Source organism: Solanum pennellii, chromosome 1, assembly GCF_001406875.1.
Source record: "Solanum pennellii chromosome 1, SPENNV200".
NCBI lineage: Eukaryota > Viridiplantae > Streptophyta > Magnoliopsida > Solanales > Solanaceae > Solanum > Solanum pennellii.
In genome coordinates, this window is record NC_028637.1 from 102272005 (window position 1) to 102290078 (window position 18074).

The 18074-nt window shown below is 34.9% G+C and overlaps 2 protein-coding genes across 3 annotated transcripts; one reads left to right on the top strand and one right to left on the bottom strand.

Moving 5' to 3' along the window:
• Positions 1–449: 449 nt before the first annotated feature.
• On the bottom strand, positions 450–8438 carry LOC107008227 (zinc finger CCCH domain-containing protein 5). Its single transcript, XM_015207165.2, has 9 exons — positions 7916–8438; positions 6673–6825; positions 6410–6547; positions 6075–6233; positions 4385–4477; positions 3640–3756; positions 3250–3324; positions 2843–3066; positions 450–1655 (listed from the first exon to the last, which is right to left on the bottom strand). Exons 1-9 carry the CDS (start codon positions 8312–8314, stop codon positions 656–658), a joined length of 2358 nt encoding a protein of 785 aa, XP_015062651.1. The 5' UTR covers positions 8315–8438; the 3' UTR covers positions 450–655.
• Positions 8439–11753: 3315 nt separating this feature from the next.
• Positions 11754–17559, top strand: LOC107010089 (NADPH-dependent pterin aldehyde reductase). 2 transcript variants are annotated; one of them, XM_015209357.2, is made up of 7 exons: positions 11754–11877; positions 11964–12114; positions 12901–13124; positions 14449–14518; positions 16122–16315; positions 16803–16975; positions 17191–17451. In XM_015209357.2, the coding sequence occupies exons 1-7, from the start codon at positions 11818–11820 to the stop codon at positions 17258–17260; spliced, it is 942 nt and encodes a 313-aa protein (XP_015064843.1). In that variant the 5' UTR covers positions 11754–11817; the 3' UTR covers positions 17261–17451. The 2 variants fall into 2 exon arrangements, with proteins under 2 accessions (XP_015064843.1, XP_027773732.1); XM_027917931.1 differs by having other exon boundaries at positions 11769–11883; positions 17191–17559.
• Positions 17560–18074: the final 515 nt, after the last annotated feature.

Sequence of the window (18074 nt, forward strand, 5' to 3'; positions counted from 1 at the left end):
CGCATCAAAACTATTACATTGCTATAGCCTATACTTATAAATCCATGATATTAAGTTATTAACATTACATGTCTTAATACACAAGAGTGTATAACTAACCCAAACATTATTTTTTTACATTGATCATCATCACTACGAATTTACGTTATAGAAATATCATCACTACGAATTTCAAGTACATTGGTCACATTAGGATTCGTCAAATTAATAGATTAGTATATTCTATTTTACACTAAAATTTGTGGGTTTAGGAAATGTTTTAAGTTTTAATGTTCTTTTTAGTTAGTACTAATTTATCAAGTAATATGCTGTTAACGTGCCGAATAATCTTGTGCAACAAGGCTGGAGCAGAAGGACAACACACTGATCATTCAAGCAAAGAATAATTCCTTGCTCTAGCATAACCACAAGTAGATGACCAATGTGTATTTCTGCATCCATTGAAATAAATGGCAATTTTCCCAACTGCAGTTGAGAAGGCATCAGAAATTAACCTCATCTTCATTCAGACAAACAAGTGTAGACTATTTACAATCTAAAAACTGAAACTTAGCAATGGCTGATGCATGTAATGTCATCCTCAAGTTCTTTCCAGCATTACAACTGAGATTATATATGGTATGAACCTCGTGAAAATAGTAATGCAATGGCTGCCTTACGAACTTAAGTGTCCAGAGTAACTCCTGTCTTTTCCATTGTGTGCCCTGTCATTCTCTTTATGTCGTTTTGACTTCTTCGCAGTGTCCATCCTATCACTGTTCCCCCTCCTTTTTTGATTGATTGATCGGCTACTTCCCCTTTTTGTACTACCACTATAGACCCCATCATCATTTAACTCAGATTCCACTTTGTGATCTTCAGAATCATCAATTACAGACTTCTTACTACTTTTAGAGTGTGTTCCAGTAGCACCTTCATCAGGTTCCCAGCGGCCTCTTTCCCCAATGTCTTCATTATGGTGATAAGGGTGATCCCTATCTGAATGGACCCTCTTGTCAGAACTTGGCTTTCTTTTATCTGTGATAGCAGCAGTCCAATCTCCAGTGGTATTATTATCATGGCTTCCGCTATTCTTATCCCAGCGATCAGGTGATGATGGAACACCGTTATGGCGCCTAGAACTGCTTCTTCTTTTCTTGTGATGCGAACTTCTGTCTCGTGTCTCATCCAACCACTCACTGCTGGAATCTGTATTACGATCTTCCTTGCTATGTCTTGAGCCCTTCTCACTGTTACCAGATCCTGCATCTCCGTATCTCTTCTTTTCCAGCAAATCATCACCAGAGTCGGAACCACTAACTCGTTTTTTGATGTCATCATTACGATGTTGACGCCCCATTTTTTCATTATGGTGGTTTCTTGATTTTCTCCCTGCGCTATGGTGGCGCTTCACTCCCTCTTTCTCTCTGTCAGATAAATCCCAATCAGAGTCACTGCTGTGGTATCTATTTTTACCATGTTGATTTGTTTCCTCTTCGTGTTGTCCTGTCCCCTCTTCAAATTGTTTCTTATCAAGAATTTTGCGCTGTTTTTTATCAGTACGGTCGCCTCTCTCTTGATGTATCCTCTTATGAAAATCATAATCATCATAGTGGATCCTTGAACTTCTGCTCTCCCTTGAGCGAGACCTTCTCTCCCTTGAATTGTAGCGATGCCTGTCATTTCCCGAGAACTTAGCAGATGTTTTATTTGAACATACTAAAAATAATAAAAATTTATGCTAATAAAAAGCCTACACCTTTTCTGGATGCAAGAAAGTCCTATATTACAGCATAATTTTTTTTAAGGGTATTGAAATCAAATGTTAATCCATGCTTTCCACACTCTATGCCTATATTACAGAAGAAAAAAGGATAGTTTCATCACCAAAAATAGGAGAGAACCTGCCCGTCTGAGAATGCGCTGAAGACAAGAGAAAGGATACAGAAATAACATTGAATATCAATAGTAAAAATCATGTCTGAACCAAACATTTTTATTCGTCTTTTTAAAGCCCTTCACCACTTAACAACAGACTGTTAGTTTTCCTTTTCTTTTTTCAAATCATGTCGATTGGTTGTGTCTCATTTGCATGTCCACGATTGGTTTCCATTATGGTTTGATTAATTTTTTTTTATACCAAGGGAAACCCGTAGCCACTACCCTTTCAGTGTACACAGGGTAAAACCGCGCTCCTATGCAATACCTCGCAAACCACATAGAAGAGGTAACCCGCACTAGACAAGCCCGACGCGACAAGTTCAACCCAGAAGGCAAACCCATTGATTTCGCTAGAAGGGTTTCAAACTTGAGACCTCCAACATGGAAGTCCCAAGCCAAACCACTGGGTCACCGCGAAGGGTATTCTGGTTTGATTATTTTTTTCACTGGAATACTGGGGAATATAGTTTAGTCATATTTTCACAAATATCTTCATACTGGGGAATTAAAATTTCTATTTGACATTTTTTTGTAGATTGGATAATATAATTTCCTAAAGAGTTTTTACTTTTTCTTCTCATGTCATGTACAAGATGCAGGTCTGAGCCATATTACTTATCATCTAACCCAATGTTGACCCATATTTTTACTGGTCGAATTTTTGACCCATATTAAATACAGGTTGAGTTAGTTCGAGCCAATTTTCTTTAGCTCGTTCTTAACCAGCTCAAATTCAACATAACCACCTGATTGCCACCACTACAGATCCAACAGTTGTCCTACTGTAATCTCTTAAGATCAGAGAGCCATAACTGAAGTATCATGTTTAAGATGGGTGTATCAGCATATTCTTTTATAAAAGACAGAAGTATCAAGTTACGGTTCAATACTTTCACATGAAAGATACCAAAAACTAACGGACCTGTCAGAATCAGATGCCAGCATCTTGTAGGAATTCAACATCCGTTCTGAGTTTTTCCGTTCAAGCCGTCTATCATATACAGACTCATCAGCATACCCAAATAAAGCAGCCATCTTTGTAAGCCAGTATCTTGGCGGTGGTTTATCCAAGTCCGCCCATTCATAATCTCCACCAGGATTGCGGAAACAATGGATAAAGTTGCATGCCGTTCCACGGGAGCATGACTGTCAACACGTGTGTATTCATGTCAAAAGATAGGAAGTACAGAAGATCTTAATATCAGAATCAGGTAAACAGTAAAGATGTTCGTTAACTATTACTCCCTACAAGTACTGCTGACAAAAAACAGAGAATAACAAAGTCATCAACACAGAACTCAAGCGACAGTAGTGAGATTCAAGTTGTACCTTAAGCTTTGATTTCATGAATTCCCCACATATGGCAACCTTCCATTTGGTTACGCTAACAAACTCGCATGTGATCTATCAAGAATCAGACATTCCAAGAAGTATAAACAGTTATCAATACATTTTAGCGGTTCAAATGCAATGATGCAAAGTGCATATATAGGCCATTATTTGTGACCTAGAAGTGTGTAGTTGCATGCGTTAGGATGTTAGTATTATCAGCATTCACTCTTCAGGGTAGAAAGAAACAATTTGCTATAACCAAAAGCGGAATTTTCAGATGCTTCCATGCGATCGATTTTCTTGAAAGAAAGTTACTAGAATAACAGATAGCAAGATGCACATCTCATTTGAACTGCAAATCATTAATTTAAATGGAATTCAAAATACCTGTTTGCTAGCGAAGTAACGGCCATTTATAGAATGATAAGCAAGCACTGCAGAATCTATATCTTTGTAGTGTACATAAACGTTTCCTCGCAAATGAGATGAACTGTTTCTACACACCTATATGTGGGAACATATTAGTTGGTGGTTAGGCAATTAATACTAACAGTATTATTGTTGTGACACAGCTCTACAGAAGATGTCCTTGGTTTACATCTACCGATACATGTTTTGGTTTTAGATTCTAAGTGTCCTTTAGAATGTCAAGATATTATTTTTATTTTTTGGGGGGAGGGGGGAGTGTTTTAAAAAATAAAAATCAGGCAAATTTTACAGGATTTATTTTAGAGGAAGTTTTTTCCTGTGAGAAAGTCATTACAATTACCGCACTGTTCCTGCTTACAAACACACCAAAAGCGCAAAGCAATTCACTTACTAACACTTCCCTTTTGCTTTACTGGGAACCAAACGTAGCTAAGAGAAAATGCTAGAATATTGTAAGGCACCTCAACAACTTAGCGTTTGATATCATTCTTCTTTCAGCATGGAGTAGCTAAACTGTGTTCTATTATTTGCATGAATTCTTACTATTTGCAACATACAGGGGAGCAACATGCTTTAAAAGAGTAGAAAAGGACACTGCTCACTTCCATGAAATATTCCTGCTGTCACCGATTTTGGAACTTACATCCTAAATTGAGGACATGATTAGCAATAAGTCAACAACAGAAAGAAAGAAATTCTCTACCTTGAAATTTATAATTTCTCCAAACTTCAAAAATTCCGTGTGAACATCCTCATAAAATTCCTCAAAACTACATTCAACCTCCTCATCTGTATACTGTAGAAAGAAGAACAGAAGACAACAATTGATTGCATAAACATATGCAGAGTACACAAAATACAAATAGAGGTGCAAATACAACTAGCAAGCACTATAGCAACTAAATAACTAACAGATAACCAAAAACCACTAACATAAATTGGAAAAACTCTTTAAGATTTTGCAAATTCAAACTACATAGAGCTACCAAAAAGAAATTCAGAAAACACTCATGTATGCATAAAGACTATGCAGGTATAACGAATTAAATCCCATACACGAAAATCCGCATTTGAGCATTTAGTTCTGGACAAACTACTATTTTCAAGAGATAAATCAATGACCCTCAAAGTTGCTAAAAACAAAGCAGAAAACATAATTATAGTGAAGCTTATTAAATAGAAGCAAATTAGTAATTAGGCAAGGAACTAAGCTCCAACAGGTCCCTTTATGTCTGAGATGCAAATAGGAATATACTCCCGTAGATAATGGTAATACAGTTTCGGAGACTTAACTTAAGATACAAAAAATCTGACACTAAAACCACAGCCATCTACTTGAAACTATTGAAAAAGAACCTAAACATTAAGTAATTGTGAACTACGAATTTCCCGCAAAATAGTCGCAGCATATGTAAAATGAGCAAGAGAATTAGAAGCTTGATTACTAGATTTTTGGATAATTGTTAAGGCATTAGATAACTCCTCTATCGGCTTGACTATGGAAAAGGGGATCCTTTCAATAGTCAATGGGTATCATGAGCTACATAGTTTGCACCAGGTACCAAAGAACTTTGTCAACCCCAGATACATCTCTAAAAGGGCTAAGCCACAGCTTCACCACTAATCTGTAAAGTACCAATTACACGAAATAGTGATACCTATTATTCAAGAAAGGCAGCACAAAATCCCATTCCAAAAAATTCATGGCTGTCTTCCGTTTCTCTAGTACTAAAAATAGATCGGTAAATAACATGAAGAAATGTGAAAAATAGAAATCACAAACATACAACTGTTATATTCGAATTCTTTAGCTCACTTTGCAAAACAGGATACAGAGTTCGCTAAGAGTCTCCAGCTGAATCGGCGGAAGAAACACGTGCCTCCAGAATTTTCAGGGAAGATATTCTGTTTTAAGGGAGTTAAAGAACAAACAGAAAGCTTCTACCGTGAAGAAAATAAATTACTTTTGAGTATAAGAATATATTACAACTTAAACATAATACACTACCCATCACTTGGATCAAATGAAATGACCACACTTAAAGAAAAGGGAATAAGATCAAGAAGAAAATTACCACAAAGTAAAAAAAGAGGGTTAATGTTGGAGACACATCTTGACATACTGTTTCATTACATATTGACAATCGACAACCAACACTGATCATTACTAATTCAGGTAAATAAGCAATAAAATTAGACATACCCAAAAATTGAAAGATTTATCTATTCAGACTATTGCTTTTTTCGCTTTAGTAAAGAGAAGCATAAGCAACCTAAGGATGAACTTACCAATAATTTCATAACAGAAGTTCCAAAGAAAACTGAAAATTACTAAAGATCAGCAAAATTTAAAATCAGGATACTAGAGGCACATGAAGACTTCATTAACAGACCTCAAGCCCCTCATCCTGCTCCCAAGCAAATCCAGGTCCACAGTACATGTTCTTCATGAGCAAAGTGCAGGATTTATCGGGATAAAAGTGAACCCTACTGCAGCGTGAACCAAATCGACAAGCCCCAGTTTTTAGGTGGAAAGGACAATGAGCTTTATCCTGCCACGTGATAACCCAGAAAGCAGAGGGTCATGCTAGACCAAATGAGAGGATATAAGAGACTAGCTATTTTGAATATTAGAAGTTTAGGACATAAGAAAATAGCAATAACTTGTCATGACTAGTTAGGCATATCTACACACAGTACACTATAATTAGGAATTATGGATATTTACCTGCTCAGTTCCAAAATTTGGAGTTTGAACAGCAACATTCTCCAACAACTGTTGTGCTGAAAGAGACGAAGCATTCCTGTAGTCAGCATAGACTTCAGATTGTGGAGCCAGTGGATTGGATGTTGGCCTATTGGGATCCTGCATGGGCAAAGGATAGTATTTACAACCCATTCATTTTGGCAATTGCTAGGTGTTAGGATTGTTCAAAGAGGACAAAGCTGGATTTGGGAAATACACTAGTACAGAGAATAAAAGATCAGTACCTCTTTCACAATCACAGGATCTTGATCCTTCTTTTTCACTTTCACTTTATTCCTCTTCACAATTATCTCATTTCCTTGCCATATAATTTCGGGAGGCCCATCTTCTACATATTCCCACTCGTCATCTTCATATGGCTCATTCTCAAGGGCAACCTGCTAGAATGAATGTATATGAAGAATACCAGTGGGACCATGAAAATCACAGCACGTAAAGAACCAAGACATACACAACAGGTCTAGGTAGGAAAGGAGCGGGAGGGGGAGACAGAGAGAGTCGCGGACATTTGCATGTGCTGCTAAATTATTCAAATCCCCAGAGTGAAGGTTTTAAGAAACAATAAAAGATTGGGTGTTAACTGTGTCTTTCTTTAGACCTCTATTTATTGGTATTTCTCTTGTAAGTAAGAGTTTTCCCATATTTAATGAAACTATTCCTTAGTTGATAAGATAGAAAAATATTTTGCAAAACAAGACATCAGAACTGTCTTAACTACCCGAGAACTAGTTTGTTGACCATATTAAACGGGTAGTATGATTTGGATCAAAGGATCCCTACCTGAACCTCTATGGATGTCAAATAAAAGAAATTTATGCGCACACATATTTAACCAACACCTGATATACTAGATGTGTCAATAGAACAAACCTCGTGCGCAATTGTAAGCTGCAGGCTGAGATCAATAATCTGATAAACACAAACTAATTTGTGCGGTCAAAGAAACACATGATATGCTATAATTTCCACTCGGTTTATGTAGTCATATTCAAACTTAGAACTAAATTAGAATAGTTTGTTTGACAATTTGTCTCCACTGACCAACTCCTATGTGCATTCTCTCTGCATTGTGATCATTGTCAAACCAGAACATGCTTTTACATATCTAGAAAGCATCCACCACAATTATCCAACTGCTAAAATGTTTAACCTAATCCCCAAAATGCAAGATTCTCTTTGCTTGTTTTAGAATTGATTGCCATACTAGAATTGGGAGGGTCAATCACTTCAGATTAGCTTTTATAACCAAAAAAATGCTAGTGAACTTCTGACTTCTTTCATAACTTCCTCAATTTTGTTATCAAGTCACTTAATGTCTATTGTACAAACATCCATTAACCACATTAATAAGCAACAGCAACTATAACCAATAAAGTAAATACATTATACACAACCCACATAACTCAAAGTTCAGTACTATGCAAATAAAGAAGATGTGGAAGTATATTTGGCACCAATTATGTGTACCTGGCTTTGTTTTGCCTTTTCTTCCTCATCTTCCACTCTCCTTCGTTCTTCTTCTTCTACCTCTTGAGCTTCTTTTCGAGCCAGTGCTTCGAGAAAGAGCCTCTCTCTTTCCTCAAACTCTCTCCTTTCTCTCTCTAATCTCTCCTTCTCTTCCTCTTCCTCCAGCTGAATCCTGCGAAGCTCCTCGGGATCATTCAGCTTAGCCTCCTCTTCCTGGCGCGCCTTCTCAGCTAGTTCCTTCCTTTTCTGCTTCCTCTTCTCCTTCTTCGTCAACTTCCTTTTCTCCTTGCGATTGTTGCATATCTGAACCTCCGCCGCCGCCGACGAAATTGGTTCGACGCATCGTCGAAGTCCCGTTGCTTGCTTGTCGTCTTCTTCGACTGATATCGGTTCCGTCATCGTCGACGTCTAGGGTTTCAATAATGTTAATTACAATGATAAGTAGTACTATTATTCAGCGATCACAGTTCTGTCATTTCAATAACGGAAAAGGGGCTTTGCACTCGTCGGTTTCGTTTTTTCCCGAAAAGAGTCTAGGTGGCTTTAAAATTATATTAAATGATTAAATTGTAATTAATGGTTGAGTCACATAATTAAAAATTTTATTTAATTATTTTAAATTGTGCTTCGTTATTAAAGTGACTAAAATTGAATTTAAAGGTGGATGAGTAGGCTATCAGTGAGCTAATAGGTGGATGAGGAGCGTATTTGGGAGTCAATAGATGAATGAGGGATCATTGTGTATCATTGTCAATATTTAGAAGGTACTCAGACCTTTTTCATAATTTTTTTAGTATAGCTCCGCTTGCAATTTAACCTTAGCTAGTTATTTCGTTACTTTTATTATTAATGGACGTTTACATGAATATAATTTAATTTTTTATTAAAAACTTATTTCTTAATACATATTATATTTGACCCAATTTTTAAATTGACAATTGTTAAAATTCAACGCCTACACCCTTTACCCTGATGGGTAAAATGACGAGGGTAAATGATGCAGGAACAAGAACAAACTCATCTTCAAAATTCAGAGAATAACTTAATAGATCGTAAAGGGCTCAGTAAAAGAGATTTTTTGTGCCGATTCAATCCATTATCGATGAAATTATATTTTGTGGCTAAATTGGAAGGTTGTTGTATTCTTAGTTGTCGACTCAAATTAGTGGCGGTGAGAGAAGCTTTGAATTTCTTATTGTTGACCCAAATCAACGTCTGAATTCTCATAAGAAGTGGCGGGGTGGACGGTGATTAGGAAAAAATGAGAAATAGATGGATTGTATTCATGAAGTTTTGCTTTAGAGATAGAGGTGAAGTTAGTTTGGTTAAGTTGGTTGTGTCGAGTTTGGATTATATTAGGGTAGTGAGTTATTTTTGAAAAAATCAAATAATTATTAAGTGTTTTGGGTATTTTTGATCATTTTTCCGTAAAAAATAATTATTATGAGGCTAGTAAGAATAGAACAAACAATCTCATGGATTTTTCACAATGTTTTAACTCCTAGACTAAACATTTAGCTTGTGTCAAGAGATATCAATATTTGCATACATATATTTATTAAATTAAATTTTGACCTCCATATACAATTTCATTTTTCAACGAAGAGGTCTCGCTTGACGCCCCTTACCCAAGGATGGGTCCAACCTTGTTAGTCGGTTAAAAAAGTATATGTCCAGAGGACGAGAGTGATGAAAATTAGAATATTGAGGTGAATATGTGATCGTACTATGAATGACAAGATTAAAAATGAGGAAATTCAGATTAAGGTGGGGGTAATCTTTATAATGAACAAGATGAGAGAAATGAGACTAAGAGCCTGTTTGGCTCAGCTTAAAAGCTGGTTAAACTGACTTAAAAGCTGGTTTTTGACTTATATAACTGTTTGGCAATACTCAAAATAACTTATTTTAAGTTAAAAAAAACTTATTTTAAGCTAAAAGTTAAAAGCTGGGGTAGGGATGCTTTTTCTTTTTTAGCTTATAAGCTGTTTTAAGTTGACCACATTTTTATCTTTTTGCCCTTAATATTTTTATACAATCTCCAAAATACCCATATAACCCTAACATCTCTTTCTTCCATTTTCCCTTTTCACGTTTGGCATAGCTACTTCAACACTTTTATCCAAACGCATAACTGCTTATTTTAAAAATAAGTTTCAGCACTTTCAAAAGTACTTTTTTAAAGCTGCTTTTATTAAGCCCATCCAAACGGGCCCTAATTAAGATGATTCATACATGTGAAGATGAGGTGGTGCATAAGACCCCAGTAAGAAGATATGAAAAATTGGCCACAGTGGGGTTTATGAGAGGTAGAGATAGGTCAAAAAAAATTTAGGTGCGGTAATTAGACAAGACACAACACAATCCAATTTAATGAGGATATGACTTTAGGTGTGACGTTACGGAGGTGGGGAATTATGGTAGAAAATTAGTATATAGTTGAATGCTATCTGATTTCCTAACTTGATAGTTTGATGTATTTTATTTGTTTCTAGATTTATTTATTTATTATCAGTGATAGTGATATTTATTTCGTAATCGATATATCTTGCGACTTTAATTATTCCTCATTATCTATTGTACTACAGTTGTCACTTTAGTTGGTTATGATTGTTGCCCTCTTTGGTATGTTTTTGTTATGCTTGCCATGTTATTTTTCATGTTCAGTTTACTTTTTATACTGTCCTGTTAGTATTTTTTATGTTCGATACCTGTGTTGGGGATCTTTAGAGAATATCATGTTTATCTTTTAAAATAGTGATAAGATTTGTGTTTATTTTATCTTTTAAAACCTTATTTATTGACTATTCTAGGTTGTTGTGGTGGTATTTGAAAAGAATATTTTAAATACACATATTGGAGGAAGTGGGTTTTTCTTTTTTTATATTTACTTTTCCTTTGATGAAATCGTTTTGGGTTTATAATATAGTATATTATGTCGTTTCGATAGTTTAAAGATAATATTTATCTTTTGATTGTTATTTTTTATATCATATTGTTAAATTTATCGTTAAGGTAAAGATGAAATTTCTCATTCTATGTAATAGCGTATTCAGTATGATTCCGTCATTATTTTACTTTTTCCTCCTTATTTGTCTTTACTTATTATTAAATGGGAGAAGGGCGAAGGATTCACAATATCATCAACTTTAATTTAAGAAAAAGTTACATAAATATATATCTTATTTTGTCATAATTCCTAAATTTTTTATTATTTTAAAAAACTATAAAATTTTCTCTCAGATTTATACCTACCCTCTCTCGAATATTCCCTATTCGTTCCTCTGGAAAACATCCCATCCATCTCGGATAATTCTTTTCATTAAATATTATGTCATTCGCAATGTAAAAATTATATATTCACATATTTTTTGATATCTCCAGAGATCTTATGATTTTAAAAAATTTATATAAATAAATAAATTGTGATGTAACTAACTTTAGCACCCATATTCTCCAAACTAATTTTCTCCAAATTGACCTCTACTATATATGTAATATCCTGATCATCATCAAGGCAGGTCCGGTATAAAGCATACCTCAAATGCCCCAATCTCACTGAATTCAGTTGAATGAAGCTGCAAAATTTGGTCAAAATGAGATTTTTTCTTTGTAATTTTACTTTTCAAAAATCTTTTACCCTTTTATCTTTAATATCTTTTACTAAAAAATGAAAAAAAAATTGACCTTTTTTAATATAAAAGAGATATTATAATTTTAAAAAATCAAATTCTGACCATTTAGCAAATCACTTTACTATTTTTCATTTCGAAGTTGAATAAATTGATCAATTTTTTTGGTGGCTATGATTTCACGCAATAAATAGATAAATAAAATTAATTTATTTAAACCAATAATAGTACTCGGTCCCTGACCACGCATCACCTACTTGGTGGGAAGCCATGGCCATTGCAGGGACAACTCCTTCTTCACCATTTCTGGGCCACGTTCCTTTCCACATTGTAATTGTTCATTCTTCTCCCTCTCTCTATCACATAACTATAATTTCTTGTTCAATTCAATAAATTGATTAGCTGGTTTTCTGTAGGGGAAATCCTCATTTGCTCAATTTACCCACAATTCACTGTTTCGGGGTTCAAAAACAACTGTCAAGGTTCTTCTTCCTCTTGGGGAATTCACTTCCATTTGGTTTCCTCAATCTCAGAGGTTTCGCCAGAGAAGTCGGATTCGTGCCACAGGTCATCCATCATTCCTTTTCTTTTAAATTTTCAAATCTAACTCCATGATAAAATTGATTAGAATTTGAAGTGTATGAGTAACAAAATTTTAATTTATATTTAATAATCTTTCACATATTCAAAAAGTTTCTGGCATACATATAAAATTTTAATCTAAATTATTGATTTATTGCGATTCATATAGTCCCAACGGTACTGCGAGGTCTGGGTGTAATTGGGTAACCAGAGAGGGTGACTCTAAAGCGGAGGTGGAGGTTACGGGATAATATTTGAGATTAATCGACACTTATATTGTATTGAATTTGTATTCTGTATTCTTTTATATGATATTTTGCTAATTAAAACTTTAAATTCACGTATGATATTATTTATTTATGTCAATTAAATAATTAAATTATCATATAAATTTGTTTAACGATTAAAAAAACTAAAAATATTAAATTTCATTGAGTCTAAAAATTTAATTAATAAATAATCAAATAAAAGAGTTCAAATTATAAATTTGTATAAGTACTGATTAGACCATTCGATCTAAATAAAATTATATTAGAGATTTAGAGTACATTTAGTACTACATATTTTCCATTATAATTACTACTTACGTATTTTTTCAAAAAATAAATAATTTTGATTAAAAAAAAAAAGAGCAAAGGTGAAAAACACGAAGAAAAAGAGTCGATTCAGCCGGGAAATGAAAAGAATCGTATTTCTTCTGCTTATGGCCATTTAAATAAAAATAAAATAAAAATAAAGACATGACACTACCGCCAATGCCTACTCCGGCAGGAAATCCGAGTATGCGATCAGCCGGAGGAGCGATACGGACGTTGTTAATCACCGGCGTTAGCCGAGGGTTGGGAAAAGCCCTAGCCCTAGAATTGGCAAAGAGAGGACACTACATCATCGGCTGTGCTCGTTCTCAGGACAAGCTCAATGCCTTCCAAACCGAGCTCGCTTCCTCTACGAATCCTCCTTCAGAAAACAAACACCTCCTCATGAGCGTCGATGTGGTAAAATCCTCTATTTCATATTCGCCCTTCTCCTTTTATTTACGTGTGAGCTCTATTTGCATTTCAAATCTGTACCTCATGTTTTTCTTTTCCCTTTTGATTTAATTGTGTGCTTTTCTTGGAATATGGCTTCAATTATGCATTAGAAACTCAGCAGTAGTTGTAGATGTAAGGACTTATATATCCATCTAGAGTAGGGTTTATGCTTCCTGCAGGCTCTTTTAGACTTTTTAGTTTTAAGTAATAAAGAAACATACATAGAAGGTTGCGAACAGAGAAGAAGCTCTTTTATCTTTGAACTGGACACTAATAGGTTCAATGCATTATTGTTTCTTCCTTAGCTAATTATGACATCGTGGGGCATGTAGTCGAAAAATCCAAGTTGCAAATGTGCACAGGTTGATAGGCTGAAAATAAGGTTTGTAGACTAAGGGGAGGATATCCTACAAATATCAACTACTTTAGTAAAGTGGGGTTTTGACAGTCCTGGGTATGGTTAGTTTATGAACAATGAGGATGAATTGAGTGGTGGAAGACTGATAAGATGAGTTGAATGGAAGACAAGGAAAATGTAAAGGCTATTTCTCTCGGGTTGAAGAGTGTATTCCTTACTTATTTAATTGGGGAGAAGTACTTTGAGAATATAGTTAGACCGAAACTGGGTCTCAAAGCTCATTTAAAGGCACAAATTGATTGACTTCAGGGCTATAACATAGGATTGGACAAACATGATTTGGGACATGAACTCAAATGATAACTGTAAATGACCCAAATATAGAATGAAGATACGCCAGTTCCCCATTTTGATATTTTTTACGGTACAATCGTAGAATCAGCTTGCCTGAGGTAAAGGATGCCATGAATAATATTTGGAAGGGCTTGTGGTCCAAATGGTATATTATAGAGGTTCGAGTTTTGGAAGTGTGTTGGACAGGATGGTGTAGGATGACTTGTCAAGCTATTCAATGTTGTATTGCAAAGTGGTAGGATGCCCGATGAGTGGAAAAATAAAAGACACTAGTACCATTAGTAAAAACTAAAAACCCTAGTTGGTTAAGGAGAGAGGGAGTAAGTAAGTCGAGTACGAGTTTTTTAGCACCTCCCCGATCAATACTTTGTACCCTGTTTATATTCCTGAGTACTTGCTCTCCAAGTTGCTCTCATCTGAAGCTCAGGTGTTTGGCACAGGTGAATGTTATTATGGTGAATAAACATATTGGTTGACTGCAAGAATGAATATATGTGTATGTTCTTGTGTATCAAAATCACTCATCAGCCTACATGCATCTATCAACATAGTTTGTGTTTTTCCTTGGAATTTCAGAGTTTAAATAGCAGCGTTGAAGAGTTCGCACGTGCTGTTATGGAGAAAAAGGGCGTTCCTGATATCATCGGTACTTGGTTTACAACCTTGCTGCTGCTGTACATTTTTTTTTTAAATATTAAATGACATAATGATCTTATCTTTTCTCCCATTACAAAAATTTAAGTGCAACCCTATTCCTGTCACTCTATCAACAACGCAGAATTGATTATTTTTTATAATATTTAATATTCAGATGAGTTTTTCTGGAATTTTGGTAGTTCTTCTAATTTAAAGAAAGAAATCTTCCCTTTTGAAATCAATCTGCGGTGGGTTGACTGTAAATTGGAGACAGTTGATCCCCTATTTAAGGATGTTGTTTCTCAGTTTCCTGTCAGATCTTCACACTGATTGATGAGAACATATTTGTCTGAGAATTTCAGATCCTCAAATACTAATATTCTTTTTGCAAAAAGAAAAACGAAAAAAGTATGTAGGTCCTTGAGGATCTGAAATTAATCTTCACATACATACTAATTTAGGTACTGGAGTTCTGATGTTTTGCGCTTTGATTATGCATCACTACCTGATGATATCTTTACTTTAAGAATGCCAATTATTATGAAGATGATAATCAAATTTCTTAGCATTGAGGGAGCAGCATATAGGTTCTGGTTTCTACTTAGTGAAGAGGGTAAAACAAGTGCTTCTGACTTCTCATTGTTGAAGTGGCTCATATATTCTCTATTTGTATATCTTGAGCTGTTTCAAGACTGACCAGTGTAGCCATTGGCTCTGTGCTGTTCATCAATATGTATTATGCCATATTGTGCCTTCATTCTTTTGCCGTTGTTAAGCATTTGGTGCATTTTTTAAGTGTGGCAGTGAACATTCATGCACTTGAAGTTAAATGCTGCAGCTTCTAGCTGTATATGCTTGCACCTTTAGTTGATGTGCCTGTTGACACATGCTTTAAAAAAAATTGTCTTAAGTCGAGTTGCTGGGACAGGGGACATAATTTGCGTCTTGTAATAAGTTGAAAAATTGTAATGAACGAGGTTCATTTTCTAGATTCTGATGGAGATTTGGTTGATTGATTCATTGACGGTAAGTTTCTAGCTATAAAATGAAGGTGGGAAGTTTAGATGTGTATTTACTCTTAGCTAAGAGTGTTGAATATTAATGTTAGGTTGATAGAGGTAGAAAAATTGGTTGGATCAATGACTCTATTTCTTTGAAGTCTCCTTAGGTCGAAATGAGTTAGATCAAGATGGGTTGACTAGTGACTTATAGTCCAAACCGCCCAACTCAACACTACTGTTCTATTTGCTTATGTTTTTCTAGTTTATAGCTGGAAAGTTGAGTTGCTTAAAAATGCTTCATTGTGCAATAGAGTAAAAATATATATTTCATCAAAGCCATTTGTTTGTCCATTTTTTTTGGGTGATAATGTGATGTGACAAAGCTCCAGATTTATATGTGTCGGTAGCTAGCCCATGTTGACCCAGTATTCTTGATGTGTTAAATTTGAATTAACCTAATTTAACCCTTGATGATCATGTCACCCACCCAACCTGTTGAAGTTTGCTGAATTGACAGGTTACACTTTTATGATTTTAAATTGACAGTCTGCTGTTTGTACTGGTTTTTGTTATCTCACATTCAAACGAACCTAAAAAATGAATCTTGTTCAGTGAACTGTGCGGGAACTATTAATAGGAACAACAAACTTTGGGAAGTGCCAGCTGAAGAGTTTGATTCTGTCATTGATACTAATCTGAAAGGAACTGCAAATGTTCTGCGTCACTTTATTCCCCTAATGCTTGAGAAGAAGCAAGGAGTGATCGTAAATATGTCTTCTGGATGGGGAAGATCTGGCGCAGCACAGGTAAAACTCAGTTTCTTTTCTACTGAAATCACCAAAACTTTATACATAAGTTCTCATAGTCTGTTAGTCATATTGTTGATGATTTGCCAAAATGATGGTTCTTGTAGCCAGCTGTGCATCAGCTCTCATATTTTTTGTCCCTAATAACTGAGGGATTTCAAAGTATGTAAAGAGTTGATGAACTAAATTTTTCTGTATAATCTCAGTGACATTTGAGAACATTTGCACTAGATGATTTGTAGTGAGTAGTGACCATGGAACTCAAACATTACGACCCTTCAAGCATCTAAGAACCTAAGTTGCATTTGTTGTTGGGTCTCAAATGTGAACTTTGAACTGGCACTTCAAGATTTGGAAGTTAATGAGGAAGAAACTTAATGGGTGTAGGATTACAAGATGCAAATGGATGATGAAAAAGCCTATTATTTGGATTTCCATTACTAGCTTATATTACTAATGTTGAGACCTGGTTATTATATCTTCACAGGTGGCACCTTATTGTGCTTCAAAATGGGCAATTGAAGGTTTGACAGCATCAGTTGCGAAGGAGTTGCCCCCTGGAATGGCAGCTGTTGCACTTAATCCTGGTGTCATTTACACGGACATGCTTCAGTCATGCTTTGGCAATTCAGCATCCCTATATCAGACACCTGAGTCATGGTACTTCATAACTTGTCAAGAACTAAGAACTACTTATATACGATTGCTTTGGCTCTATGAATGCAATTTTAACTTCTTAATACAATTGGTATTTGGGGTTTGTCTTGGAATGTTTCACTTCAGGCTTCAAGTTTAAAGTTATTGCATTTGCTTCAAGATGAATTTCATAATCCTCTGGAAGTCTGTTTATGTCTAAAATCCTTCTACCTTGTCAGGGCTCCAAAGGCGGCTAATATGATACTAAATCTAACCATGGCTGATAATGGGGCATCTCTCTCGGTGTAAGTTTACACAATTAAGCGACATACTAGCTTTAGCAGGCAGCAGAATGATGGAAACCACCAGTTTTTACCTTCGTTGAGTGTGATGCCATAGGAAATTTGAAACATTTGTAATGTTTTGAGAAACTTTAAGAGGGAATTTAGGCTTTATGTATATTCTTTTTTGTCTATTTGTTTGAAAAAGTTGCTAATTTATCAGTTGGTCATCCTCCTATGATCCATAACATAACCAGATTTGCCTAATAACTAAGTACTTGGTCCCTGTAGTTACTGCTATAATCGAATGATGCTTTTGGGATATAATTATGAGGTGCATTCTTTCATTCAACAAAGTCTCTATATAATTTGTTTGGCCAACATCACTATCTATCAATTATATGAGCTTATCTAAACTAACACCCTCTCTGTCTCCGTCTCACTTTATATGACGTGCACTTTTTTTTGTCACTTCTAAAATGAATAGACACATTTCTATATTTAATATTTTTAATAATTCAACTTTATAATGTCTATTTTATTCTTAATCAAATAATTTATAGCCACTTAAATGTATATGAGTATATAAGATTTCACCAATGAAACTTATTTCACCAGTTACAGTAAAGTGAAAGGATAATTACTCTTATCCCACCAACTAAATAGTAATTTGTTTTTTGGAGGATTTTCTTTTTTTTATATCATCTTGTTCCAAAACATATTCATCATGGAGTATCAGTTATTTCGAATAAAAAAGTGTTGTTGAAGAAACAAAAAATAAATAATAAAATAAAAATCCCGCGTTTTTGTTCAAATAAATAAAGAAAAAATAAATAAATCCA